General features: G+C 40.3%; 2 protein-coding genes across 2 annotated transcripts; both read right to left on the reverse strand.

Annotated features, from left to right (window-relative positions):
- Positions 1 to 1491: 1491 nt before the first annotated feature.
- Positions 1492 to 5349, reverse strand: COX7A2 (cytochrome c oxidase subunit 7A2). Its single transcript, XM_068937568.1, has 4 exons — positions 5153 to 5349; positions 4162 to 4251; positions 2571 to 2655; positions 1492 to 1707 (listed from the first exon to the last, which is right to left on the reverse strand). Exons 1-4 carry the CDS (start codon positions 5168 to 5170, stop codon positions 1655 to 1657), a joined length of 246 nt encoding a protein of 81 aa, XP_068793669.1. The 5' UTR covers positions 5171 to 5349; the 3' UTR covers positions 1492 to 1654.
- Positions 5350 to 11191: 5842 nt separating this feature from the next.
- TMEM30A (transmembrane protein 30A) lies at positions 11192 to 25318 on the reverse strand. Its single transcript, XM_068937569.1, has 7 exons — positions 24977 to 25318; positions 19382 to 19498; positions 18564 to 18671; positions 17358 to 17445; positions 16728 to 16871; positions 14919 to 15125; positions 11192 to 12731 (listed from the first exon to the last, which is right to left on the reverse strand). Exons 1-7 carry the CDS (start codon positions 25262 to 25264, stop codon positions 12538 to 12540), a joined length of 1146 nt encoding a protein of 381 aa, XP_068793670.1. The 5' UTR covers positions 25265 to 25318; the 3' UTR covers positions 11192 to 12537.
- Positions 25319 to 27318: the final 2000 nt, after the last annotated feature.

Raw genomic sequence — 27318 nt, forward strand, 5'->3', positions numbered from 1 at the left:
ACAGAAATGTTAACAACTGCAAGTATTCCTGTAACTCAGAAGAGGAAAAATATTCTTCACAGAAAGGATGGTCAAACATTGCAACAAGTTGTACCAAAGTTGTAAAATATCCATCCTTGGAGATATTCCAAACTTGCCTGGCCAAGGCCCTGGGCAACCCAGTGTAAATCTGAAGTGACTCTGCTTTGAACAGAAGGTTGGACCAGTTGACTTTCAGAGGTCCCTCCCAACCTTAATTACTCTACGATTGTTTGAAACCAACTATACACGAGGCTAAGTGAAGTAATCAGCTAGATCCACTCCTGCCCTACAGATATGGAACAATCCCATTCCCAAAGCACAGAAGAGGACCAAAATTTGTAGACAAAAAAGGCGCTCTTTCTAAGGATTTAGCCTATCCGCCATTCTCTTCAGAGGCAGAGAATTCTGGAGAAAATTCCTCCAAGAGAGCATTAAAAATTAGCTGAAGAAAATGCTCAATAGAAATTTGGAGTTTCAGTAAGCATTGCTTTCAATATCTTCAGTTTTTCTGGTTTAACAGCACCTAATTCAGACTAGCTCAAATAAGCAGTCAACTGCCAGAATATTTGTCTAGTTAATAGATTCACCGTAAACCTTTTCAACTGGCAGAAGAATTCTAGCACTGCACTTGTACAACTAGAATTAACACATACTGTGCCTCTCCTCCATTTCAGTATTTGCTCTAAAAGACTCGCTAATTCTCCCAGTTATGACTTTCTTTCATGTCTCATGCTAAAGAGTTGATCGCTTTCCTTACCCTAACGAGTACAAACAACCCAGCTTTGGCCTTCTGAAACACGAACCAATGTTGGAAGATTACTAACACTTACAGACGATAAACATACATATGTCAATTTCATGCGCAGCCAGATAAACACATGAACATTCACCTAAACATACCTTCATACTCCGAAGTTCTCATTCTCTGTAGCAAAAACAAGATTCCATTAAGCTGTACTAGACAAAAGCCACTGAAAAAAATCCAATAGGTGAAAGTGCCGAGTCCAAATGAGAATACTTCTGAGTCCCTGAAGCTGCAAAGAACAGCAGTGCCACCTTGGCATGGTGGTCTGGAAGCAGATTCCTCTATTTCTAGGCATATTACAGTCAACTTCCAGCAACTGAAGTTGTCAGCAACAATGCAGCATAATCATTATGTCCTCAGCATCTGAGGATTCTTCATTTCGATGCAGGTTTAACCTAATTGCCATCGTTATTTTAAGATCAGTTTGCCCCACTAAAGCTAGAAGATAAAGTCACTATAATAAAGACAAAGTATCACCTTCTGACGAGGATTCAGGGCATTCAACTCACTTTTGAGGAATTAACATAAACCACATACAAAGAAAAGAGGCTCTTGCCAGTATCTACAATTAAGAGATCTACATGTTGATCAGTTCAATATGTTTAATGAAAGTAAAACGCACTCTAATGTAGAACACATTTGATACAATCCAGACCACCACAAAGCAATGTCAAAACTGCTTTATTAATTGCAGTTAACATGTTACAGTTAAATAGTGATTCCAAACATTAAGTCAGCTGCTTGTAAGAAGTATAAGCCACGACCGTAGTCACATGGAATTGGACGAAGAGAAGCTAGTCACCAAGACATCTTGGACTGGAATCATTTCTATTTCTTGGGCATTGAAGCTACAGTCAGCTCATACAGAACATAGCCTGTTCCTGAAGCAGGAGACAGAAGAGATATTTTCAGAATGGTAAACACTGTTTGTTTCTACTCAACATTCATTTCCCAGTCTGTCATTGAAGAAATATTGATAATAAGCAGCTGTAATTCAGACACAACATATTTCCACAGTCACGTCTCAACTATTTTTAGTCATTTACTGGCTTTTAGGGAATGAAAACCTTAAGTAACTCTCTGTAGACTAGGTGAAAATAAAGACAGGCCTTAAACATGAAAAAAATAAAAAATAAAATAAAAGAGAGGAGAGGGGTGAATTCATGTTTACAGAAGCTACACAGATAATCACAGAAGTATTGTTTGTTCATTCCTAAGGTAACCGAACAAAATCCATTATAGCAACATAGTTATGTTAGAGACAATTACAAATCCATATAATAAGCAACCTAAGTGTTAAACAGAAAACATCACAAAGTTTGGATATATTCTGTTAGCAACAAAAAGTTTTAGTAATAAAAGCTTCAGCTTGCACTAGGAAGAATCAGGCTGGTGATGCACAGGTGACATTATTACATTTTACCTCTTTTCAGAATAAACTACTTAAGTAATTCTAGCTTTGCCTAACATACTATATGAATTCTGAAGGAGCACTCAGTGCATAGTACAACCAGCCAGGGAAGAAAAGGCTTCAGATGAGAAGCTAAATTAAAAAAAAAAAAAAAAGTACAGAATGTCCACAGTCCTTTATTTCTGTCTACAAAAAGCATTTTTCATGTTCTAAGGAACAGACTGAAGGCATTGGCTAAGTGATTTCGAGAAGAAATGTACCAAAGAGTAAATATTTTAATAGCAGCATGTTGGAGATTGCACCAAATAATAAACATTATGGTATTAGCCTTACCAAGAACTGTAATACCCATGGTGATTCTGTACAACAAAGCATCCATTACCCCACCTTTAAGATGCACTGGAATGCCATTATCCTCCTAATGGAAACAAGTGAAAAAAACCATGGTATTTAAATGCAGTACTTGCAATATTGACTGTATGTAACTGGAGCTACCCTGAACAAGAGTTACTTCCCAGAATTATCTTCCCTTCTCGCAAAAGACTGAAAATCTTGAAAACCTCACTTGAGATTCAGCCTTGTCTTTCAAGTTTTTGTTCCAGTATCAGGTGACCACTTGCTATGGAAGTATAGTAACAGCACTATAAACCAGCATGTGGTGGATGCTTAAACATTTCTGACATCAGTTGCCAGCCCCCACAGGTGCACACTGCGTAATTACTATCCCTAGAAACTTCCCAGTCTCCAGCACAGCCAGCCCTTACTACACAAAATTGTGGCAGCAAGGGGAAGGGCCTCTGCTGTCACCAGTTTCCTGGTATCATACAGAAAATTGTTTCACTCCACCTCAAGTTAAACACTCTAAACACTAGATCCACATGATCTTTACCCTTGCCAGCAAGCTTAGGTTGCCCTGAAATTCAAGGCTGGGTCTAGTGCTGGTGATCTGCGTCCTGACCCAGCTTAACTTGCTATCACACAAGAAAGGGACAAGAGGAAGAAACAGTTTGTGGTCAGCCAGAGATACGCAAAGAGAACCCTGCTGGCAGAAAAAGAACCTCTGACCTCACCTATAGCCAGTATCCTGCTCCCCGTTAGCTCACAATGAACACTGTGCTCTTTAGGTAGCATCTAAAGAAGACTGGCCTTCTCTTTCAGGGGAAAGGAAAGCAACAAGACATAAAACCTATTCAACTAAGGCTTGTAACACATTTTTCCCCTTCCCTTTGCTGAAGCCCAGCCTACTCCATCCTCAGTAGGAAGCTACTGCTCCAGGCTAAGGCTTACAGCTGTTGAGTATGCTCTTGAGCATTCTAGCATATGAAGAACCACCAGTTCTCATGAGATAACCTACAAATTAGGAAGAGATGTCTCAAAAATTATTTTTAAAGATTCATTATTTTTCTAGGAGTGAATCCAATCTCTTAAGATCGTTATTATTTTTATAACTGAGAACTATATAATACTGCTACCTTCTCATTAAGAATTATGAGGTTCATCTATCAGCTATGAACATATCTGTTAGACAGCAGGTTTGATTTTTCACTGTACTTCTATCCTCTCACTTGCTGTTTTTCTCTGTTTGTTCTTAGAAAATAAGCTCCCATCCCACTTCGAAGTACTTAATCTGTATCTTTGCACAGTACCATCTGCTCATAAGAAAATCAGGTACTAAATCATCTCGCAGAGTAAAAGTCCCTAAAGAGTGGACAAGTTACGCATTTTCAAATACTATTAATTTCTGTACAAAATAATTTGCTTTGCTGATTTCAAACACTGTAGTCATACAACTGATTCAAGAATTCGACAAAGACATGAAGCAAGCTTTCAGTAGTTTTCTTTTTTAAATAAAGAAAACACACAATTAGGTTCTACCAAACCTTACTACTCTACTGATGTTCCATTATCAGTGTTCACTCAATACCTGAAAAAGCTTCTGCTTCTCAGGAACTCTGTTTTCAATTTGCCTGCGTGAAGCAGTGCTTATGGTCCTCTGGGAAATCTGGCGAAGGGCCTAAAACAAAAGATAAATAGTGTTTCTGACGAGTAATTTAATAACAGTAATTTAATATTTCTGACAGTAAAAACAAAAATATTTTCTTTCAAAATTAAGATGGAAAAAGAGAGTACAGAAAGAAGGGAGATTCTTCAAAAGAATTCAGAAAACAACATTGATTCAATTTAAACCAATCTTCCAACAGATGCATAAGAGACTGATTGTCTGGTTGCCTAATACGGAAAAAAAAAAAAACTCCTTTCAATATGAAAGGGCAGATTTACGAATCTGCAGCATAACAGATCCAAAAAAGCCCCAACAACAATAACAAAAAACATATAAAGATATTCTGCTGTATGCTAAGCTAGAATCTGTTTCGGTAGTCAGCTCCCAGAGGTACTCTTTATCGCAGGACAGGCCTCCAAAAACACGTAGTTCCTAATGTCTCAGAAATTCAGTATCAACCGTACCTCTAAGCTGTCAAGACCCTCATTCACGGAAATGTTTTTATTCCAAAATTATCTCCAATAAAACGCCACAACGGGATACACTTCCAGAAAATGCTGGTCGCAAATAACGGAATAAGGCGTCATCTCCCCCCACTTCTGCCCCCCGCAAGGAAAAAAAAAAAAAAGCTGTAAAAATTCTCCCTCCACACTTAGGAACACGAAACAAATTTACGTTACACTAACACCCCCGACGCAGGGATAAACTACCACCCCCCCCGTCACTCCACGTACTTAAAACCCATCACTGCGCGCAGCAACCGGGCCAAGAACCGAAAAGCCCCCCCCGAGCAGGTCGCCGCCGCCGCCGCCACCACCGCGCCCTCCCCGGGGGGCAGCGCCGCGGGGGGCGGCCGCGGGCCCCCCCCCCCCGGCGCACACGCACCGCTCTCCCGCCCCGACCCGCTTCCCACCAGCAGCCTTGGCCACATCGCGGCTCTTGGTCCCGTCACCTCCCGCCGGCAGCAAGGGCACAGGAAGCGGAAGCGGAAGCCCTCCCCCTCCCGCTCCTTCTGCTGCTACCAGTGACGCGGCCGCGCGGCGCGCCTAGAGCGCCGCCCCGCGGGGCGTGTCGGTCCTCCGGCGGAGGGGGCTGGCCCCGCCCGGCCCCGCCCGGCCCCGGGGAAGATGGCGGCGGCGGGCGGCGCGTAGCTGCCTCAGAGAGGAGCGGGCGGGGGCGTGGAAGCCCCTCTGTGTTTTTCCGCTGTTTTTTTTTTTCCCCCGTAAAATAGTGATTACAGCCAGCGCCCCAGGTCGGAAGAGGCCCCCCCCCCCCAACCCCGTAATGACGGCAGGGCCGGGAGAAGGAGGCTTCAAATCGGCACCTTCCTGTGAGGAAACCTCGGCTGCAGCCCCTCGGGTCTGAGCGCCCTTTGCTGCGGGTCTGCTCTGAGTTCAGTCCTGGGACAGATGCTGAAGACAAGCATCCTCGCAGAGGGACGCGTAGTCCCCGCTAGCTGCAGCTGCCAGCCCCAGCGCAGGAAGGCAGCAGGCGGTGAGGCCGGAGCAGTGACTGCCTCACGCAACAAGAAGCGCAGGGCCCTAACGAAGTCAGCTAGTGGCAGGTCAGAACAGGCATTTCCTCCTCCTCCTCCCACTAGCCTCAACCGTGGAACTTGTCACCACGGGTTATTGAAGATACCAGCTACTGCCACCGGGCCTAAAGGGCTGTTGGACAAATTCATGAAAAAGATATCCCTCGAAGCTATTAAAGATTAAAAAAAATCTGCTTTGGTTAAAAGTTTCAGGCCTGCTGATGGCTGGAAGGGTAGCCAAGGAAAGCACAACCATGTGCTTGCTCTTTTTGTACTGACAGCGCTTTTGGCCATGCCTGGAGGCACGACACTAAGCTAGATCAACCCTTGAGCTGATCCAGTAGAGCGGTTCTTACATCCTTTGGGATAGATGTGGTAGCCCCTGCTGAGCCACTACACAGAAGGAACTAACACATTCTCTAACAAGAATACTTAATACTCTACGAAAGGGAAAAAAAAGTCTTAACTTCAATTTTATGATTGACAATTTATGATAACAGACAGTGAGGTAGTGCTAGATTTGTATGAAATGCAGGCCTATTTGAAGAATCTATTTGACCTTTGCAATAGTGTTTTGAGAAACCTGTTTTTCTTCTGCATTGCAGATCCAGCCCCATAATTGCATCTTCTCATGCTTCAGCTTCATACTGAAATATGACACTGTCAGGAACGGTATTTCCTGGCTTTGCTGCAGTTGCAATACACTCAAGTTTTTGACATTGCACTGCTTTTGCACTGGTGCCAAACCTCATGGTGAAAAACGTGTCAAACACAGCAAATTAGTGCTCAGCCTAGTACGGAAATAACCAGAATCGTATCTCAAAGCACAGCACTTTTCAGTCTGATGAGCTGCCCTAAAAAGAAAGCAATTAAAAACACAAAGATAGAAAGGTATACAGGTGTAGTCTTAGCTGAGTGGAGTATTAAAAATACCATTTAGAAAGCATAAGTGTAGAGAAAAATGATGTTCTGTCACAAAGGAGGAGCATGGACTCATTGTTTAACAAATAGTTTCCAAACACTCTAGCAGTACTATTATAGAGTAACACAGAATACATTACTACTACTGTAAAATAGTTCTCCATTCATTACTCTGCAAAGCATTCATCTTATGAATGTATACAATATTCATATTTTGATCTTCATATACTGTTATTTATAAACACTACTAATAACGGATCATAACCCTGAGAGAAATAATTAATAATTTTTGCTGCGTAGACAATACGCAGCTATGTCCAAATCTGTGCTTCAGTGCTATTGCCTTTCAAAATACATCAGAAAGGCCTTACTTTAAGCTTAATATGTGGGTTTTCAAAGCTACAAAAGGGCTGTTCAGAGCAATCACAGCTGGTGTCTTCAGCGTTGAGTATTTTATGAATAGGTGAGCTTGAGGGAAAGGAAGAGAAATGACAACTTGCAACCTCAGGGTGAGAATATTTCAGCTAAGATGCGAAAACCAGCTACTGTTCCTAACAGGCTAGAGTAACTTTTGCATGTATTTTATTGAAAATTAATGAAATTGTTAATCAAAATCTGGTTGTCAAACAGTTTTGTCCAAGTAAGAATGAAAATGCGACTGTTAATCTGTAAGCTAATAACCAGGTGTCACCAAAAAAAAATTGGTTTTACCTCTTAAAATGATCATAGGAAAGTAGATGAATCCTCTGCCAGAAAAAAACCACACAACAGAGTCAACATTCAACCCAAACGTGGAGTCGGAAACCTCAGGCAGAGCAGGAAGAGTTAGAATGACTTTGTTTTTTTCTTTAAAGGTTCCTCCTCAGCCTTGCCTGCCCACTGATACTTTGTTCACAAGAAAAAATTAACTACCCCAGTTAAAGGCTGCATTGTGTGTGAAGAAAGAAAACATACCATGTTTTATCTTAGTGTAATCAGCTTCCAGGTAATTTTGAGTTGTTTAACATACTAACATTGCAATAAAAGAATTTGCCAATATTATCTTTTTATCACAGTGTAAGCCTCAACGTTTGGGGGTTTTGGACTTATGCCCAGCATTTCCCACATTGTTACACCAAGTCCATAGCTTCCTTGGAAAGACTACTTTAAACATTGCCTAGACACAGAAAAGCAGCAGGCTTCTGGGATTTTGCCCCAGGCAGCCTGCTTTCAGTGTCCAGCTGTTTCAGAGTTAGCATGCTGAAAAAACAGCAAGCAGCTGTCTGCTCTCGGCTAGATGTGGCTCTGAAGAGGGTAACCTGCAGCTAACTAGAATCTCTGTATTACCGCAGTACCAAGTTGCATAGACTACACAGCCGCATCCTAACATTAAAGGACCTTGACTTTACCAGCTGACTAGGAATTCTAAGGTGTTTTCCCAAGCCCAGAACAGCCCAAGTCTAAACAATGCTGAGCAATCAGTCACTTAGTTCTCCACTAGCATGGCCCAGCAATAGAGATCTCCACCCACTTTGTTTCAAATCAGTTAAAACTTTTTTTTAAACCTTCCTGAGCTTCAATAATTATTGACTCACGCTTTTATACCTACTCATTTTATTTCCAAAAGGAAGTGAAATAGATCATTTTTGACAGCAATCTCGGACTTTTGCAGTAGCAGTTGGCATAAACTCAAATGATGGGCAAGAGTAACCTACAGTATTACTTTATTTCAAAACACAGGTTGAGTGAGTTTGAAGTGGGAGGCTCAGAAGAAGGTGGTTTCTTGCTTGTGACTCAGCTCATATAAGGCTGCTAGTTCTTACCAGACCATACCTTAATGGACTTCTGCCTAAATCAAAACTTTCAAGTAAGGTTGGACTTCACATTTAGGCATGGACAGAATTATGCTGATCAGAACAGATTCTGTGAGCTAGAGTTTATGGTCTTTTTACATGAAAATACCTCTGCTGATCTGAGGAAAAGTTAATACTGAAAAAGAAATACATTTTGCCACCAAGTCAGGATCATGGCACTGAAACAGGCTTCCTGCCTTAGTTTCCATTTTCATGCTGTTAGAAGCACTAGGATGTAAGCCTCTTTCATAAACTGACCATGCTGCTGAAGAGGAGAGCCAGGAACAAAACTGGCATAGAATTTTTTACTTTTTTCCTCTAACTTGCAACACGAGAATTTCTAGAAGGCTTTTCAGCACAGATAATACCAGATAGCCATTTCTGTGCTCCTATTTGAGAAACTCAGTCTATTTATTTCATTGCACTTCCCGCCTGTCTCCAACTCAGACTTACGTGGAACTTTTTTTTTTTTTTTTTTTTTAAACCCTCACTGATTAGGTCAATGCACAATCCAAAACCCTTATGAGATTGGTTTGATTTTATTTTTTCAAGAAAGAGGAGCAGAAATTATACTCTTGTTCCAGAAACTTTGAAGATCAGGGCCATTTGCAGTACCTCCAGATTGCTGTATGGTTACAACTTGTTCTTTGTCTTCAGTGGTTGCATTACAATCAGTAACCTCCTCCCCCCCATTTTTTTTTTTTTAAAGTAACTATGTACGTTCAGCTTTAGGCTTAATCACGTCTTTCCACTAGATGCTCATTTCAACTGAATCTTGGACACGCGTGTGTCTACATACACTGCAATCCTCATCTTCCCTCTGCAAGCAGCGCAGAGAGAAAAGCACAGTAACGCCTGCTGTTGAAGCCAGCCCAAATGCTAATCACGTTCACTGTTCTATTTGACTGAGTCAAGCAAATACATGTGCTTGCAGATGCTACCTGACACTAGATTGTCATATTGTTTCCTCCCAAAGAGATTTCCATTTACAGAAGAAAAAAAAAAAAAAGGATAAGGCTTCCATTCTTCAAGGTTTTACATTCATAATGAAAGCAAAATCAGGCTGCTGAGAACCTAGTTTCTGTACCAATGTCACCTTGGGAGGTAAAGGTCTGAAGTATCCTTCTCATTCCAGTTACAAGCTAATGAACTCTTTGCTCTGTCTCAGCAAAGCACAACTGACAACTCCCAAATAGCCTGATGTAGCTAAAAATAAAATAAAATAAAATAAAATACCTGAAGTGACAATCTGCTTTGTTATCAGTATGAAGATTTTAGAGAGAGAGTGGAACAGTGCTTAGAAAGCAAGTCTCGCGCAGGAGAATTTCTTTTGCAGAAGTCTTGCAAAAGACAGGGCTGTATCTCAGCCTCCCAAATTACTCTTTCCAGGAAAGATTCGTTCATTAAGCAGGCTCCCACGTCAACAGCAGCCTCCAGGAAGCTTACTAGCTCTCACACTTCGGGCACTGCCTCAATTGGATGGATTTGGAAAGCACACAACCGGAATTCAGAAGGAGGATTCACTATTCTGAGTGAACCCTGGTAGCAAACGCCTCTGAAAGATGCCACTGCAGAACCAGGTCACAGGCAGTAAAATCCAAACACGTGACACTGAACACTGCCCCTGAGAAGTGTCAGTTACTAGGGTCACTGTGGTTTGACCTTTGAACACACTACATATGGGTAATTTATAAAAAATAAAAGAGTCCAAGCACACTGAAAGTTAATTATCAATGTGACACCAAGACAAACGAGAAAAGGTCAAGAGTTCACCAATTTGACCACACAGTTTATGCTTTTACAGGCATTTTAAGTTTGTCAGGCATACTGCATACAGCTACAGACTGGCAGACAAAAAAGTTCAATTTTAACAAAAAGGAAACAGCAATACTAATCTTGGTGCACTTCATTAATATCAGAGAAGCACTGACAGCTATGTGCAGTACAAAAAAGGTAAGGTATTGAAAAGCATTTTTCAAGGTAGAGCTAGAAAAACATTTTTTTAATTTTGAATGCAGCCCAAAAGGCAGCATACCCTACTTAGAAAAAAAAAGATAGGAATTATGAATGAAACAAAACATACTCACATTTAAAGTGACAAACATTCAGTTTAAAAATCAAAATATGTTAATAACCAGTAACTGAGAGAAGTCCCCTTGCTTGCTCAGTAAGTTCTAGAATAGCAACTACTCTACAGATGAAAAGCTAGTTTATTTAACATTTTCTGCCTTGCAATATACAAATATCTTAAGTTAACTTTGATACCCTTATTCTGTAACTCCAGCAGCATGTAAGTACAACACTGTAGAATCTGAAAGACTCAGCTATTAAATGGCCCTATGCTGCATCACTGTATTATGCAAATAAATTATTATATGCAGTTATGGAAAGCTAGCCTCATTCCACAGTTTATACAAACTTACATATTACAACTGCTAGCTTAAAAAGTTTACACAAAAGAAATAATTCAGCAAAAATGGTCACATGTATACATGATAAATTAATACAGTACTGCTTAGAAGTTGGCTATATATTGGGCTGTGAGACCATGAATAAATACCTTGTAACAAATATGCAACCCCAGAAATATAACTTGCCTGAATCAGATTCACACTTAATCTTTTCACCCAGGTGAAAGAAATGCATCTTTAAGAACAAAATAAAATATCTTAGTAAATAGTTTGCAGAATTTATTAGTTTTTTTAATATATATTCAATACTTTATCAAGCTACTCGCATATAAAGTGATCTCCACCATATACATTACAATTTCTGTGCATCGTCTAAAAATAGTCACCAAAAATAATAGTTTACAGGTTACAGTTAATGTGGAAGTAACCCAAAAAGTGAACCCTTCAGTAATACGATTTAAGACACTAACCCGCACTTTGCTTCTAACTGCAACATTTCAATTAGGTTTCACAGCAAGCTCAAACTGTATTTGAAAGAGAAGGTACTGTCATCTCAATTTTTAAATTGCTGTAATTCAGTATCTCAACACCACAAGAATTTCATGTATTGTTTACTCCAAACAAGGAAACAGAGTATGACATTTCCTTTACAACAAAGCCTGCTAGGAATATATATGCCTCAAGAAAATAAGGAAACTCCTTCAGTAAAAGAACTATCCAACCCAGATTTATGAATGGAAACAAAAATATTTTAATTTCTTCTTGATTAATGCTTGGATCTGCTCGTAAAAAGCAAAAATAGCAAGCACAATAGGTAAACTAGTCTTAGAAATGAATTAAAGGAAAGAAAATTAGAACAAAGCAGGTTTTACCTGCAACAAACGCTTCCCAATTTAGATCACACTTTAGAACGGACTCATGCAGATAATTAACAAATAGGTTTTCCGGTATCTTCACAAGATGCTAGTTTACTGGCCAGGCACATCTGTTGTAAATATAAAAAGAATCCCAAGTGCTGTAATTTACACTGCACTTTGAGTATCTAACATAACAGAGTGGGGTAGGACACAGGAAAAAAAATATTTAACAACTTATATAAATATATTAACATCTCAGCAAGAAACATGAAAGCCCATGCACACAACACAGTAAATTGAAAAAACATTAAAGACTTGACTTTTCCTTTCAACAGCACTGACACCTGAATCCTGAAAATTCTTAAAAATTTACACAGTATGTCATAAGTCTTTCTCCACGCAATCTATATGTACTGAATCATACTGACATTACACAGCACATAAACAAGCAGCAGATGCATCAAGGGAACAGAAGCTATATGCATCATGTGGCCCGCCCAGTTAGAGGCAAACATCAGAAAGTCATTTCTGACATAAGCAGAGATACAATCAATACAGTTAATTGTATACCCGTCATTTTCAAGAGTTAATCCACAGCGAGGGGAAAAGGAGGTTTTAGATCAAACAGAAATTATGCACCCAGTTTCAGAAGTGTCATAAGCAGAGATTTAGCTTTTAAAAACTGGGTCCATTCTGGACTGGCCTTGATGCACATGCAGTACATTGGTTTTCAGAATGCAAGATTAATTGGGAATGTCTGCACTAGTGTTTCGATTTCCGTACTTGTGATGGATGATCAGCAATACAACTCCTAAAAAGAAGCATATAGACCCCACAGTGATGTAAGCAATTCCCAAAAAGGGATTTTTGCCTCCCATCCATGAGATGGTGCTTAGAATCATTCTTTTTCGTCCATCAAAGCTGTGCACAGGATAATCTGAAGAATATATAGGAAAACAAGCAGCACATCCCCGAACCTATTTATATTTTGTCCGTCACATTAAAATCTTGTATCAATTCAATGGGGCTTCAAACACAAACATCCTTCTGTGAATACTGAAAGTGCAGATATTAAAGATTTAGTGTTCTCTAGACAGACACTAATCTATGCACTGTCAACTACCCCAAGAAAAATGCCACGATAGGGAATTCTCAACCTCTTTTTAAGTGAAGAGTAAGTGGATAATTTTGTCGGTTTCTGAAAACAACTTCCTTAAAAGGAGGGAAATCCAGATTTTAATTCTGAAATTTTTATTACTGACGTTTCTTCAGTTTTATATGCACTACCCACTGTTTTGCAGCAATGACGACTATATAGCTACCATCCAAGCGAGTACTAGGCAGCAAACAAATGTTTAAGAGCTTTCAGACCTCAAGAATTCAGTAACTATGACAACCGTCCTGCATTTCTGCCTAGTCTTTAGCTTGCCCAAAACGGAACGCCAGGTCATCATCCACCTAATCCACAGCTCTGGCCTTTTTCTCACCTCCAAAGTCAGTTTGTCCTAGATTACATCTTGTCATTATCCTCTGAACTTAAAAGTTAACAGGCTGAGAACGTACTCTCAAATTTCTAGGCTACCAACTACCTCTGTTCTGTTCTTTTTCTAATGCTTCTCTCCATTCCTTTACAACACACAGGCTACCTGATTTCCTTCTCACTGTGAAGGCAGCTATTTAAGTTTATACACAGATTTAGGCAACTGCACGGCAAAGTAGGTTGCTCTGGAGTAAGTCTACAAGTAGAGTAATTTGACAACACTACATACTGCCACAGAAGGACCTAGAGCAGGCCCCAAACTCCTGAACAAAGGTTAAATTCTTGCATCCATCAGAGACATCTCTCACAGCTCACATGCCATTTAGTGCTATGGCAGTAATTAACAGTCCTTAAAAAAAAAAAAAAATCACTGGAAGGCAGCAAAGGATTAGTAGTGCTTATGCTGATCAATAAAAATTCACATGGCAAATTGACCATGTTACCAACCTGAGAATAAGTAAAGTGTGCCTATATAGTATTTTACAGGCAAATTCTGGCAGAAACCAGAGAATGGCTAGCTGTGGCTTCAGCACTCAGGCCATGTAACAGGTACTAAGAAGGCTTATTGGCTCAGGCTAAGTACCACCTGAACCATGCCTGAACATCTTCCTGTCAGCCAGAACACAGGCAGACTGCATTTGTATCCACCCAAAAATACCAGATGGAAGCACCCAATCCTTAGGCTTTAGCCTCTGTTCCACGAGGCAGCTAGCAAAGACTGAAAGTACCCACACACATGAACAAAACGTGTGGAAAAAAAGTTTAATTAGTATGACCTTATTCTTGTGAGAGTTCAAGTTAAGGACACAGAGAATACTCTAATGTCCTCCAAAATTTGCCTATCAGGCAAGTTATACAATGAATTCTTCCCCAGGATTAATATGCCGCCATTATCTTGTCACAAAGGCCTCCTCTAAAGAGGCCTTTTTGATTAATCGAATACTTCCATCCTTGCTAAAAAAACAAAAATGCAAAACACCCAAACACATAATACAGTCCTGTGAACTATACAATAGTTCTAAAACGTTGTGATAAACTGCCCTTTCTTTAATGTAAGTAAGTTAACTTTACAAGAATTGCAACTGGCTATGGATTTACAGATCATTCCTGTATTAGAAAGTCTCTGAAGATCCTTCATTCTCTGAAGCAGCATATTTCCAATTTTTCTGATCAGGATCTATGATATATTTTTAGACTAAAAAAGCTCTGGGCAGCCCTGCAGAATCATACTCGTCAGCACATATTCTAACCAGTTGAGACAACTCAGAAGTTAGAAAGCTATACTGAAGTCAAACTAATCCAGTCAACGCATTTATGAAGCCTAAAAAACAGACTGAATTTAATCTAACAGAATGCATGCAACCTGATTCTATAAACTCACACAGAAGTACAAGACAGTAATTATTCTATGCAACGCTCAATATCACTTTTCCATCGCTGTTCATTACCATTTCGTTCCAGAGATCCTAGCAAGTAAGGCTAGTTCAATTTGAACTTCCACAAATATATACCCATGTAATCCAGTTAATGCCATTAGCAGCTCTGAAAGCTTTTTTTTTTTTTTTTTTTTTTTTAAAAGGATACTGTAAGTGATATCCAAAGAATATTTTCCAGCCTGTAAGGTAGGCTGTAAGTTATTCTTCCTTTCGATGAGACGATATAGCTTGCGAAACGTAGGCAGAGCAGCAGTACGCATCCACACAATAAAGTCTTCATTGATAAAGCCATTGTTGTCAGGCTCCGAGTCCAGCATATACACTGGCTTGGGCCAGTTTACAGGCTTTGTTGTGCCTAAGATTAAATAAAAACAAAAACAGCAATAAAATGCATTTCAAACACGACTCAAAATGACACATTGGGTCATCAAAATTTATTCCGATATTACAAAAAAACACGGATTAGCTTCTAACAAGCATGAACAGACAGGCTGGCTCACTCCCACTGCAGACTGCTGGACTGCTTAAGAACTTTTTATTTTTGCAGCTTAAATAATGCATATCCATTTATTCTCATGCCAGCACTGTTCATTAGATTAAACACGTAGGGGAGGAGAATTTGTTTATATAGATTACGAAGTCTCGTCTCAAAATATTGGTCTACCTTAGTGAGATAATTGTGACTGTAATTCCTCTGCTCAGTTGTTACAGTTTGACTACCACTTCGGACCATTAGCAAATAAAGTTACACACTTTATTTCAAATGATGTCATGCTAGTGCCTTATACACCATTTTCCTAAATCTATTGCAAATATAATTCTGCATCTGTATTAGGGAAAGCTATTTGCCATTCTAAGGGTAGCATCACTTTGGTAACATATAATTTGGCTGCGACTAAGCAATTAACCCACATCAGGTTAAACCAGAAGCTATTAGATACCTTGCATACATACACACACCTCAAAGCCCCGAGGAAGATTACTTTTAGACATTGTTAGCCAAAGATAATTTTGGTTTACCAAACTTTAACCCAATAACCAAGATAGAATTTAGTCACTTCTAATCACAAAAAACATCAGCTGTTTAGAAAACTATGCACAATCTACCAGTAGACACATTTAAATGTAAGTGCTATATATAGAGTTTAGTTAAACAATTGTAGGATGTATTTTAGAGTTAAATCCAAACCCTACAGCAGTAAGCATATTAGACGATTTTCAGTCTTCAAGTGGAATAAAAATCAGAAGTTGAAGTTAACACAAAATATTACTCTGATTTTTTAATGACCCAAACTGCAACTAGAAATATCGTTTAACCCAGCAACCCTTTAACCACCGCAATATAAAATAGGAATTAGCTGCCAGATTGTCACAGAAAAGACAAAGCAAAAACTAAAGAACAACTGCCACAAAGGACATAAGGAAACCAGAAAAACTACGAGCCTTTCAAAAATAGTTTTCTATTCAAATATGTGTTTGATTAGTTTCAGCTCAGTCATTTTATCAAGACTGAATGCACACCTGACAGGTAATGCTTATTACTAAAAAAACTTGGTCAAGCTAATACTTCTCTGTACTGCAATGAAACAAGCTTCCCATCTCCCCTATATAAGTACAATAAAGCATCGTAGAGATTTGTATTACCCATAACATATAAAATAAGAATAACAGGCCTGAATTGATGATAAGCCACTGACTGAAAGAAGTTCTCTGGAACTTAAAAACACACAGAATAAAAACAAGTCCTAGTTTCACAATTTAAATGAATTCACAAAAGTTAAACACATTTTCACATTAAGTTCGTATCTTTCATTATTTACAGAAAACCTTTCTAGAGTAGTCTTTAACTTGGTTTTCTTCACAGAACCACAGTATTTTTATGTTCATTAAAATGTTATCAGTGAGGTAAAATTCAGGTTGAATCACAGCGTGCTTGAAAATTCCACATCTTCCTTACCTTGGAAAAGTGCAGTTAAGTTATTTGTATCTCCTGAAGGATTCCTGAACTTTACATTTTTATCTGTCCACCATGCAATGCCTTTTTTAATCAAAGTAATAGGAATCCTTGTATCGTTATCAATGCGGTATAACTCCAACGTATCTAAGGAGAAGCTCAAATTAGAAAATCAGCTTTAAAAAAGAACAACAAAAAAAATAAAACAAAACAGTTTCATTTGTCAGATGATCCTCCCAGGCAGCAAAACTAACTCCAGGAGAAACAAAAAAACTAGACAAGACATGTATCACCTGCCCGCCACAACCACAAACTATTCTGTAAGAATATATATGTATAATAAACTATCTAATACACATAGAATATCTCTATGTCTATTCCATACTTGTAACAGCGTCTCACAACACGTATTTCCATTCATTGTGTGCTATCAGATTAGCTCAATTCTAACAGGATTTTCAAAAAGCAAACAAAAAAGCAACAACAGTGAAGCACAAGATATCTGTTCATAGTGAACAATTAATTCAAAAGGAAAGATCGTGATGTTTTTACTCAGATTCATTTCCAACACAATATGAAACACACACTAGTTCATGAAAACATTTAAGTGCTAATTTAAAGGTGTTACCGTACCATTAAACATACTGTTGGCAATAGCTCCACAAGGAGCAATGGGCTTGTCCTCGTTTGTGCGGTAGGGCTCACATTCTTTACTCGGATTCTGATGTTTAGAAAGAAAAAGAGGCAGGTAAGTCTGTGCTAGTTTATCCAATTAACTCTGTTTTTACTACAATACCTCAATAATCCGCACATCTTAAATTACCACAAGGTAATCTTTTGATAAGTCAGTTTATTTAAAAATACTTTAATATTCAATACTAGATAGCACAATGATTTTTCAAGTAGGAATAAAAACTAAATAAAATCGGAATCCTACAAAGGCCATACGAAAAAAGAAGAGTTTTGCATTTGTTTTCTTAAGGGAAACCATCTATTAGAACTCTTCTGTTTTAATCTTTTGATAGATGCAGCTTCCCCATCAAGAATACTCAAGTACTCATACAAAGTGCGAGTCAGTATTAGAGAAAACTGACTTTGGGGGAGAGGGAGGAAGCATAATATAAAATGCAAAAAGTTGCAAGGATTCCAGTAACATGGCAAAAGCGCAAGCAAAAAAGACCCCCAAAACCCTGTGTCAGTCATCAGCTATGAACTCCTGGAACTCTTCCCTTTTACAACACTTACAAAAAAAAAAAAAAAAGAGTGAGAGAGAGAAAAAAAAGAGTTCTGGCTGGAGTCACATAGCCAGAACTCAGAAGACCCAAATATACCAGCAGTCCTCCTAAAAATTAGGAAAGAGAAGTGGTCTGGCCCTAAACATTACACAGTTTTGAACAGAATACATAGTACAGATATTTCCTAATAATGCTGAAGTTCAGTATTGAACCTGAGTCTACAAAAGCAGGCACACCGAGCTGCACTGGACCAAAGTAACTTAAAATTATTTTACAGTGAAAAATCAAAACTTCAAACAGAATGGATAAAGATAGCAGATCTTACCGGCTGAAGATAAACACATCAGATTTACACTATTTAACACTGAGAAGTGTTCCAGGTACAGCACTGCCATACACTGAATGAAATTATTACCATAAATTACCACAGTATGTTACACAGTCTTTTCCCGTAACCAAAATATCAATTCCTCAACATTGTCTTCCATTACGGAAAAAAAAAATCTAGTATCTAAGTATTATTAGAATATATACTCTGGTAGGTGGTGATTTATGCAACAGTCAGAAGTTAGTTGCTTATTAATATCCGGGCATAAATACTTACAAGTAATGAACTGTTATCTCCATTTAGTTGGCTGTCATCTCGAGACTTCACGTAACGACGATGGTTTTGATAGAAGTTGGAAAGTCCGTAATACATGAATACATTGCTCTACAACAAGATGGAGCAAAATGGATTTTCATTCATGCAAAGACAGAGATCAATGAAATACATTACAACAGTGATTGAAAGAAAGCTGAAATTTTAACCTCTTACATTTTGTGTTTATTTTACAGCAACATTAATATATTAGGAGCCTCAACTCTCTCTTCCCACTGACAGTACATGAAGAGTACTATCCTAATGTAAGCTGGCATCCTAAAGTCAAACAGCATCAACATGCCATAAAATATCATTGTTCTTAAGACGTTCATCAGTGCTACATTCCAGCACTTGTCCAATGCTAAGCACTTAAGCCTCATTGTTTGCCTCCAATTTGTCAGAAAACACTTACCTGATTTTTCCAAATCTTGCTGAACTCAGCTTTTCTAAGTCATGCAAGAATATCTGGTCTACCGGCTAACTATATGACACATACCAAGTACACAGATGGTAAATCTACATGTATACAACAGAAACATTCCTGTTAATATTATGCATTTCTGGATAGAGACATTAACGTCCATTTCACCCCCTGCTGAAAAGGGGTACAAAAACAAACACATAAAAGCAAAGCCTATCAAATCCAAGTTAACAAGACAACTAGAAATAGTCCTTTCAGATAGGAAAAAAAAAAACGTAAGTGAGGTAGCACTTTTATCAATTACCAAATAAACCAAATTAAACCATTCTAATTCTACTTTGTATACAAGGCAACATACCTCAAATGAATGTTCCAGTGTGAAATCAATAGTGCAAGTACAAGGTGGTGTGCTATCCCAGGACACATTTAAACATTTGTTGCAGGGACTAGAAGGCTCTGTTCCTGTGTAATCAATCTATAACAGGAAAAAGTCATTCATTTACAATGGTAGGGAAAAAAATTGTGATTAATAAGTCAAGTAGTTGGTGTGGCATTCATTTTGCAACCTTGTTCCACCTCAACTTCAAAACCCTATTCAGGTCTAAAAGTTCTGCTTCTACCTCAAAGAAATTTAACACTGAGGTGGACCACTACTGCCAGGCAAAAAGAAAGGAAAAAACAGATACTCAAAACATGATGCTTCCAAACAAGTAGATTTCAGGTTTTACAGGTTTTCCAAAGAGGTTAAAAGTCTACCTAGCTATTTAATAAGAAAAAAAGTTTCACATAAGATTTTGCTTTGCTGCGTGTATTTAGGCATCTGAACAGAGTCAGAAGATTTCTCAAAAGCACTTAATGCACTGAAACTCTTCCAATAGAGGGAAGATGAAGACATTAGTACGGGTTTGCCAAGAATGGCAAATACCAGTGGATGGATAAGACGACCATAAGTGTTAATCTGGCTTATTCAAAATTATTTGTCTTTAATAGTGTAGCTCATTAATTTAAAAAAAAAAAAAAAAAAAAAAGAAACCAAACTTAAGCTACCATGACGTAATATATCCTGAGCAGCCATGTCTTCACTCTACGCCCTGAGGTGACTGTAGTCACTAGATTGCATTCTCTATCTTGTATATGGCTTGAGTATGTGAAGGGCAGGAAACAATTAACATGGGCTCATCAGGTTAGCTCCAAGTGTAGGAAGAGAAAGCTTCCATCTGCCTATAATTCACAACTTATAAACTTAATACAAAATTCTCATTCAGAATTTAAACTCAGAGCAGTGCAACATATGCCAAGGTATGGGAACAAACTGCTCAAGAGCAACATCATTTGAACTACAATGTTCTGTAAAAGCCTAATGCAAACGGTTTGCTCTGATTCATGCCTGCAGTCAAACATGTTATCAAGAGTTAAAATAAGTTATGATCTGTCCAAACATCTGTATTAAGGTTAAATAAAACAAAACTCTTCCTGTAGATTCTTTGATATCTATTAAGGAAGGAGCTGCAGCCCTCCCCTCAGCAAAGGCACTTTTTATTAGTTTCTGTTCTGCTGCCAGATTTCTGACAGATGAGATTCCCTTCTAACAAGCCTAGCTGACACAACTCAGCTTCAGAAGCTATTAGAGGGGAAAGACGGTCCGGATCATGTAGTCTTTGCTTCCTTCACCAAACAAGATACTGAGCCTATGGGAATCTGGAGAGACCACTACATAGTAGTCCTCAAGAGCTCTATTTAGCTACAGAACACAGATCACCACCATTCTAAACAAACTACAGATCTCAGTTATTCATAGCTTTTTTTTTCCCCCTCTTGCTGAAGTATTCTTTAGTCTCTGTTAGAACATCTCCTTTGGAAAATAACTAAATCGTGTGATGCATGAAAGTGATGTATATCAAAACAGAACCATGCTTTTGAGCAATGTGCTCAGCTTCAATTCTGTTCAAGAGCTTTACTGTACAGTGACTGCCAACATAAATCTTTCTTTCTGCATCCACATTTACAGGTTGCATTCAACAGGTATGTTTATCCTTTTAGCTAAGCTAGCAGAAATCTACACGTCTTTAAAGCTCTGCGATAGCTTAATATAAATCTGATCTCTGTTTCCATCTCCTGACAAATAACAAAATCATTACTTTAAGAACTGACTTATTGGGCTGCAGCAGAAATCCGTCTGACCCAGCATCCTGTCTCCAGGGAACAGCCAGAGGCGGAATATGACAAACCCAGAGAGCGAGTCCTTTCTTGGTTGGTTCTTCTCAACAACTGGTGATTTAAGGATGTTAAGTGTATGAAACTTATCTGCCATGACTTTTCAGGCAGCTGAGTTCCTTCTGAGTTCGTTTGTATTATCATAGTACAGAAATAACGCAACTATTGTGTATGCATAGTCTCCATACCAATTGTGATTTCATATACTTCATGCCTCAAAAATTTATCCTATTTTACTTAGCCAGTTCTTGCATAGAAGGTATCCCGTAACTCTGGTGTTCTAGTGGTCCCTGTCTATAGCTATTACTAACTCTGTATCATTTTTGAGATGGGGTCACCGGAACCGCACACAACACTGAAGATATATGCAACGGTAATCTACTTTTTTTCGGTTCTCCTTTCCCACTACTGTCTCATAGTCTACTTGCCTTTTTAACTACTGCTATGGATTTCAGAGTGGCAGGCACAGGAAGAGGATCTCTTTCCTACCAAGAAAGAGATTGATTTTTTGGATATTGGTCAGTTCTTACTGTTTTTTAATATGCTCTGCCAATATGATCTTTCCCTTTCCAGGGTGGCAGGAAGTCTCCTTCACCCTTTAACAGTACAGAAAAAAAAAAAAACAAACGTGCAGCCTTTTCTCATCTTCCAACCAAGAAAACTGTTTTCATGGCAGTCCCGAGGTGTTTACCCTCACTGTTCATCCCCTTTGAAACAATGAGAAAGGGCTAAAGAATAACCAATATGAAAGAACTATAATTCTGTTATATTAAAGCTGTTGGAAACCCTCCATCTTTGAACTGATGAGTGCTTATAAAGGAAATCAATGGAACATCTACATTTTGCTGCTCAATCCTTGCACCTGTATGAGAAGAGCACAATTCTCAGAGACACAATATTTAATTCCAGAAAACGGCTAAGAATAATTCCAACTATACATGGATACGTATTTTGGGGGCATAAATTACACCTCCTATTCAACTCCAATACACTAAGTTTACAAACATAACTATATGTATATGTGTGTACACATATGTAAGAAGGCGAGGAGGTGGACGTAAATAACTAGCTCTGCTTCCTGTTCCGATTACATTTTTGAAAGTGCTTAGTCACTGCATCAAGCTTTTAGATGCATTGTCTCCAAGAGAGACAGCTACTTGTGAATAACATTTGGAGGTTACTATCAAAAGCTAGCATGCTAACCACAGAGGGAGCCATCTAAGCTAGAGACACAGGCAGTAGCTGTACCTTAAATTGCATCTGTCACTGCTATTTAGAGCCCAAGGGTTGTACTGTAAAATGCTTCATCTAAATTTTAATAATGCAACCTTAAAGCCTTTTCCAGTCTAAATTCCACTCCTCCCCCGCAAACTGAGCTGGAGTAGAAAAGAAGCCGTAGTTTACCTGCATTTAAAATGATAATCTCATATACATGTGTGTGTGCGCGTTTATACACATACAATTTCTGCATTAAAACACTTTATGAAACATGCATCGAGATCAGAGAACAGAACATGAGCATCCCCACTTTCACCTGCACAGCCCAACTGCTACATCTTGAAGTCATTCTCTCAGAAGTCAAGAACTCTGTCCCTCTTGTCCGCAGAAAAGCCTGATAATCGGACTGAGGAAAGGGTCAAGTGAGGTGGGTAACATAAGTCCGAACCCACTCAGAAAAAAAAAATAAATAAATTCCTCTCTAATTATGAATCTCTCGGAATTAGAAAAGGTAGCAGGCCTTCCATCTTGCTCCCAAAAGTAAGATGCCACTACTGCTTTATATATGCAATCTGACTGCCTAGGGGAGTATTAATCATGCTCCTAGTTCACCTATGGCTTTTTATACCGCACACTAGGTGGAAATGTGTAGTTTGTGGCTCCTGACAGCAGGAGCACAGGACTGAGCTGCTAAGTAGCAATAGTATATACGATCTCTGAATATGCACACAACAGAAATATAAGATAAGGGAGTGGCTTACATTTTTGGATTCACATAAAACCCTGCTGAGTATTCTATCCTTATAGATCAACCCACAGGAAAGAGTTCCACTGATTCAGATATTGTAAAATATATATGTATATATGCATACATTTACCCAATTTTATTTACCTTAAAATCATTACTAGCTGAGAGTTTATGCTCTTTTACTACAAAAATATGGCTATTCTGAATGCAGTTGTCAGCAAATCAGTGTTAGTGAGTGTATTTACTATTCTTCTAAAATAAATATAATCATTTATTTTCAAAAGGACATTTATCTTAAATATGACCACAAAGTGGCATTAAAAAAGTCTAAGTATCCATGACAACTTGGCAATATTCTCTGAAGCACCTGTGTCAATTTTAAAGTATTATGCATACCCTCAAACCTTGACACAAGCAGCATTTTTTTTTTTTTTAAATAAGCTTCCATACAACATCAGGACACTGTAAAGGGCACTTCAGCTGTGATTTTTAACTTCAGCTTTTATTCTTCTTGACTGTGGAGTTTTAGTTCTAAACAATTTAATGGTCATTTTTCTTTTCTGGTTTTATGTTAACATTGTTCATGTTGTGCAATATATACAAAAAGATACTACTATTCACTGTCTACCTCACAATTTCTTTAGTTAATCGGGCTTCATTGCCACTGATTATCAGCAGTTAAGCCACTATTTTGAACACTACATATATGAAAAGGACAAGTTACTTAAATAATTTGATTGTTTGACGTGCTGGAGAATATTTATTTTATGGATCAAATCAACTACACCTCCCTCCTGCTCCCTCCCTCATCAGTCCTGGTCCCCTTAGCTTACTAGAACTAATCAGAGCTGTCAATCTGAGCACACGTGTGCCTAAGATATGTTTTCTAGCCCAAAGGGAAAGTTTCCTTAGAACATAAAGTGATCCTGCTATAAAACGGCTCTAATGTTGATATAAGGTTCAGTTCTGACAAACGGTGAGCAGCAGCTCAGGACAGCAGTGTGGCTAAGTTTCAGGGATAAATTACTTCCACTTTTTATAAGTATATGTAGAAAAAGACACTCGAAGCTCTCATGCTCTTGGATCTTTGCTGTTAAGTCTACTTGCGACACACTGGCTCTTGGAGAGCATCTAAAATGATGAGCTGTTATCACACAAAAATTATAGCAATGCATTCACCACAAAGTTCTGTCTTGAAACCATAACTACCTTGAAACATCAGATATTGCCCATTATCATAAGTTATCCCACAAACGATGAACACTTGTTTTCCCTACTGAGAAAAAGATCAGCATTAAGCTGTGTGCTAACTACATACTGGCATTAATTTTCCCAGAAGTTCACTTAACATTGGCAGGAAAACTGCAGTCCATCCAGAGGACATGCTTTTAACTTCAACGTTTAGCCGGGGCAATTAATGGTAGCTCGTGAAAGAGCATAAACGTTAAACCAAACTGAAACAGACAGGGTGAGGTATTTGTTCATCATAGAAACCACACAAGCCATCTCCGCTTCCCGATGCGAAAGCTACTGTGGTCTTTTCCTGCCTGGCGCTCAACAAACCAGCTACTTACAAATTCCCTAACACCTTTAATGCTGCCCGGTTCCCGCCTGCCTGCCTGGCGGCGGCACCCCAAGTCCTTTTTCCCCAGGGCCGGCGGGCCCCTGCCCGGCCGAGGCCCCTGCCCCGGCCGGCCCGAGGAGCCGCGGGGCTCGGCAGGGCCCCCGCGGCGGAGGGGCCGAGGCCAGGCCGCGCACCCCCGCCCCGCGCACCTCGTACTCGCGGATGTTGTTGGAGGTGACGAAGATGCCGATGCCGATGGGGATGAAGATGAGGCCGATGATGAAGAAGGCCGGCAGCACCGTGCCCGCCGTCAGGATGGGCTGCCAGGCCGGCAGGCGCTGCTGCTTGAACGCCGTGTTATCCGGCTTGCGGGTCTTCACCGCCCCGCCGCCGCCGCCGCCGCTGCCGCCGCCCACGGCGCCGCCGCCGCCCGCCACCCCGATGCCGCCCGAGGGGTGCCCGTCCGCCTCCTCCTTGGCGCTGTAGTTCACCGCCATGGCGCCGCCGCCGCCGCCCGCCCCGTCACCGAGGGCCGCGCGCTGCCACCGGCCCCGCCGGCGACGCCAACACCCCGCGCCGCACGGCACCCCGCCGCCGCCCCCACGTGACCCGCCGCCGCGCCTGCGCTCTCGGCCGCGGCTGACCAGCAGAGCGAGGCGCGCAGCTGATGACGCACCGCACTGGCCCCGCCCCCACCCTCACCGGGGGCGGGGGTAGGGAGGGCCGCTCCCAGGTGCGCATGCGCAAGAGCAGAAAGCGCGGCCCTGCGGAGGGCGGCTTGCGCCTGCGCGTTTCTTCTCGTTCCGCGCGTCGGGGGCGGTGGCCGGCGCAGAGCGCATGCGCGGGCCGGCGGCGGCGGGCGCCGTCTCCGAGCGGTGGAGTGGCGGGTGGTGGCGTTGTCACCCCGCCGGCCGCCTCGTCCCCGCCTCGTCCCCATCCGTCCCAAGGGCGGTGCTGGGAAGGGGCAGTATAATCCTGCACCAAGTCTGGATGGCGCCTGAGAGAGTAACTTCAGTTTCTGACTCGCATAAAGAGCAACCGCCTCATTCTTACAGTAGTGGAGGCTTACGGACCGTCTCTCAACTCTCAGCAAAGTTACAAGATCTTACCTCAATAAAGCTGTTCGCACCAGCAGTCCCTTTATGGGAGTTGCTTTGCCTTGGCGCTTTCTCTTCAGAAATTGAACTGTAAGGTGTGGTGAACCGCATCGTGGTTGGGTGGTGGTGCGTGCGTGAGCCAGGGTCCTGGCCCTGAGCGCAGAGAGCACCGTTTCTGTCCGAACTGAGGGGTTTTTTACCCTCATAAGGAGCAGATCGTGCTTCTGCTCAGCTTTCCTTTCTAAGTAGTCACCTTAACAGAAAGTGTTGTGGGGTCACATGTCTGTAGCTCAGAATACCTCTCTGGGCATCACTCGGAGTCCCTCTCTCTCACTCTATTGGTGCTTTTATGTTAAAAGTTGGTTTCGTAAAGACTGTGTAGGACAATGTAGCCAAAACCCAAGGAATATTTACGTATGTGTATACTTTCAGTAAGCATTCTGACTGAAACTATTTAAATAATTTTATAAGCATGTAATCCTGTCTGTCTAAGACTGCTTACCCGCACCGGGGAACTCTCTTCCTAAAATAGATGCCTGCATTTTAGTTGTCTGGAGAGTGATAGTATCTCCGAAGACCACTGGAGGGAGCAGTTGGCTACCTAACAGCTCCTTAGCTCCTAACAGCATATGCAACTTCTCCCCGGAGACCCAAAAGCACTTCCCTCTCTTCGAAGACTGTGTAGGAAATGTGGACACTTTTTAAAAATATCTAGCATTTGCGAATAAATTTGATTCCTAAATAATTGTTTAGAATTCTGTTAGGAAAAAAGGAAATCATATTCCTTGTGGCATCTGTGTTACAGCTACATATAATTTACCCTTGCTGTTATCTTCTAGTGGGCCTTGCCTTCTGTTCTGTTATTCCCCCTACCTAATCCCCTAATCCCTTTTCCTCATTATCTTGCATTTTCTATTATCATCTTTCAGTTCATCACTTTCACTCCTTCAGCCTCCCAGGAAATCCCAGGTGCCAAGTAAGATACCAAGGAAACAACACTGCTGGTAAACCTGTGCTGTAAGATGGCAAGAAATTTCACTGGCAGCAGGATGACCCAGTAACAGTATCAGGCAGTTGGTAAGATCATGACTGCTGCCTGGTACAAGAGGACTGGCAAGGAAGGCTACGTGAAATTCATGAAGAAGAAACGTGTTCCTGAAGAGCCAGCCCTCGAACTTCAAGGATGGCATGGCAGGCATGCAGGTTTTACAGAGACCTTGAAGAGGTCTTGAATTGCCAAACACGTCTCTGACCCAATGTTTGTTTTGTTGTCCATGTCATAGGTCCCAGGGCTGCCAAAGGGATGAATCTGAGTAGAACCAACTGAGCGATCAGCAGCAAAGATACAAAGACAAGCCATGCTAGCATGGATACAATACATCATCTCCACTAATAAGATCTCACCAGTTTTTGGGCCAGACATCCTAGAACTGGGAACCTGGAGACAGTACACT

Source organism: Struthio camelus, chromosome 3, assembly GCF_040807025.1.
Source record: "Struthio camelus isolate bStrCam1 chromosome 3, bStrCam1.hap1, whole genome shotgun sequence".
NCBI classification, from domain to species: Eukaryota; Metazoa; Chordata; class Aves; order Struthioniformes; family Struthionidae; genus Struthio; species Struthio camelus.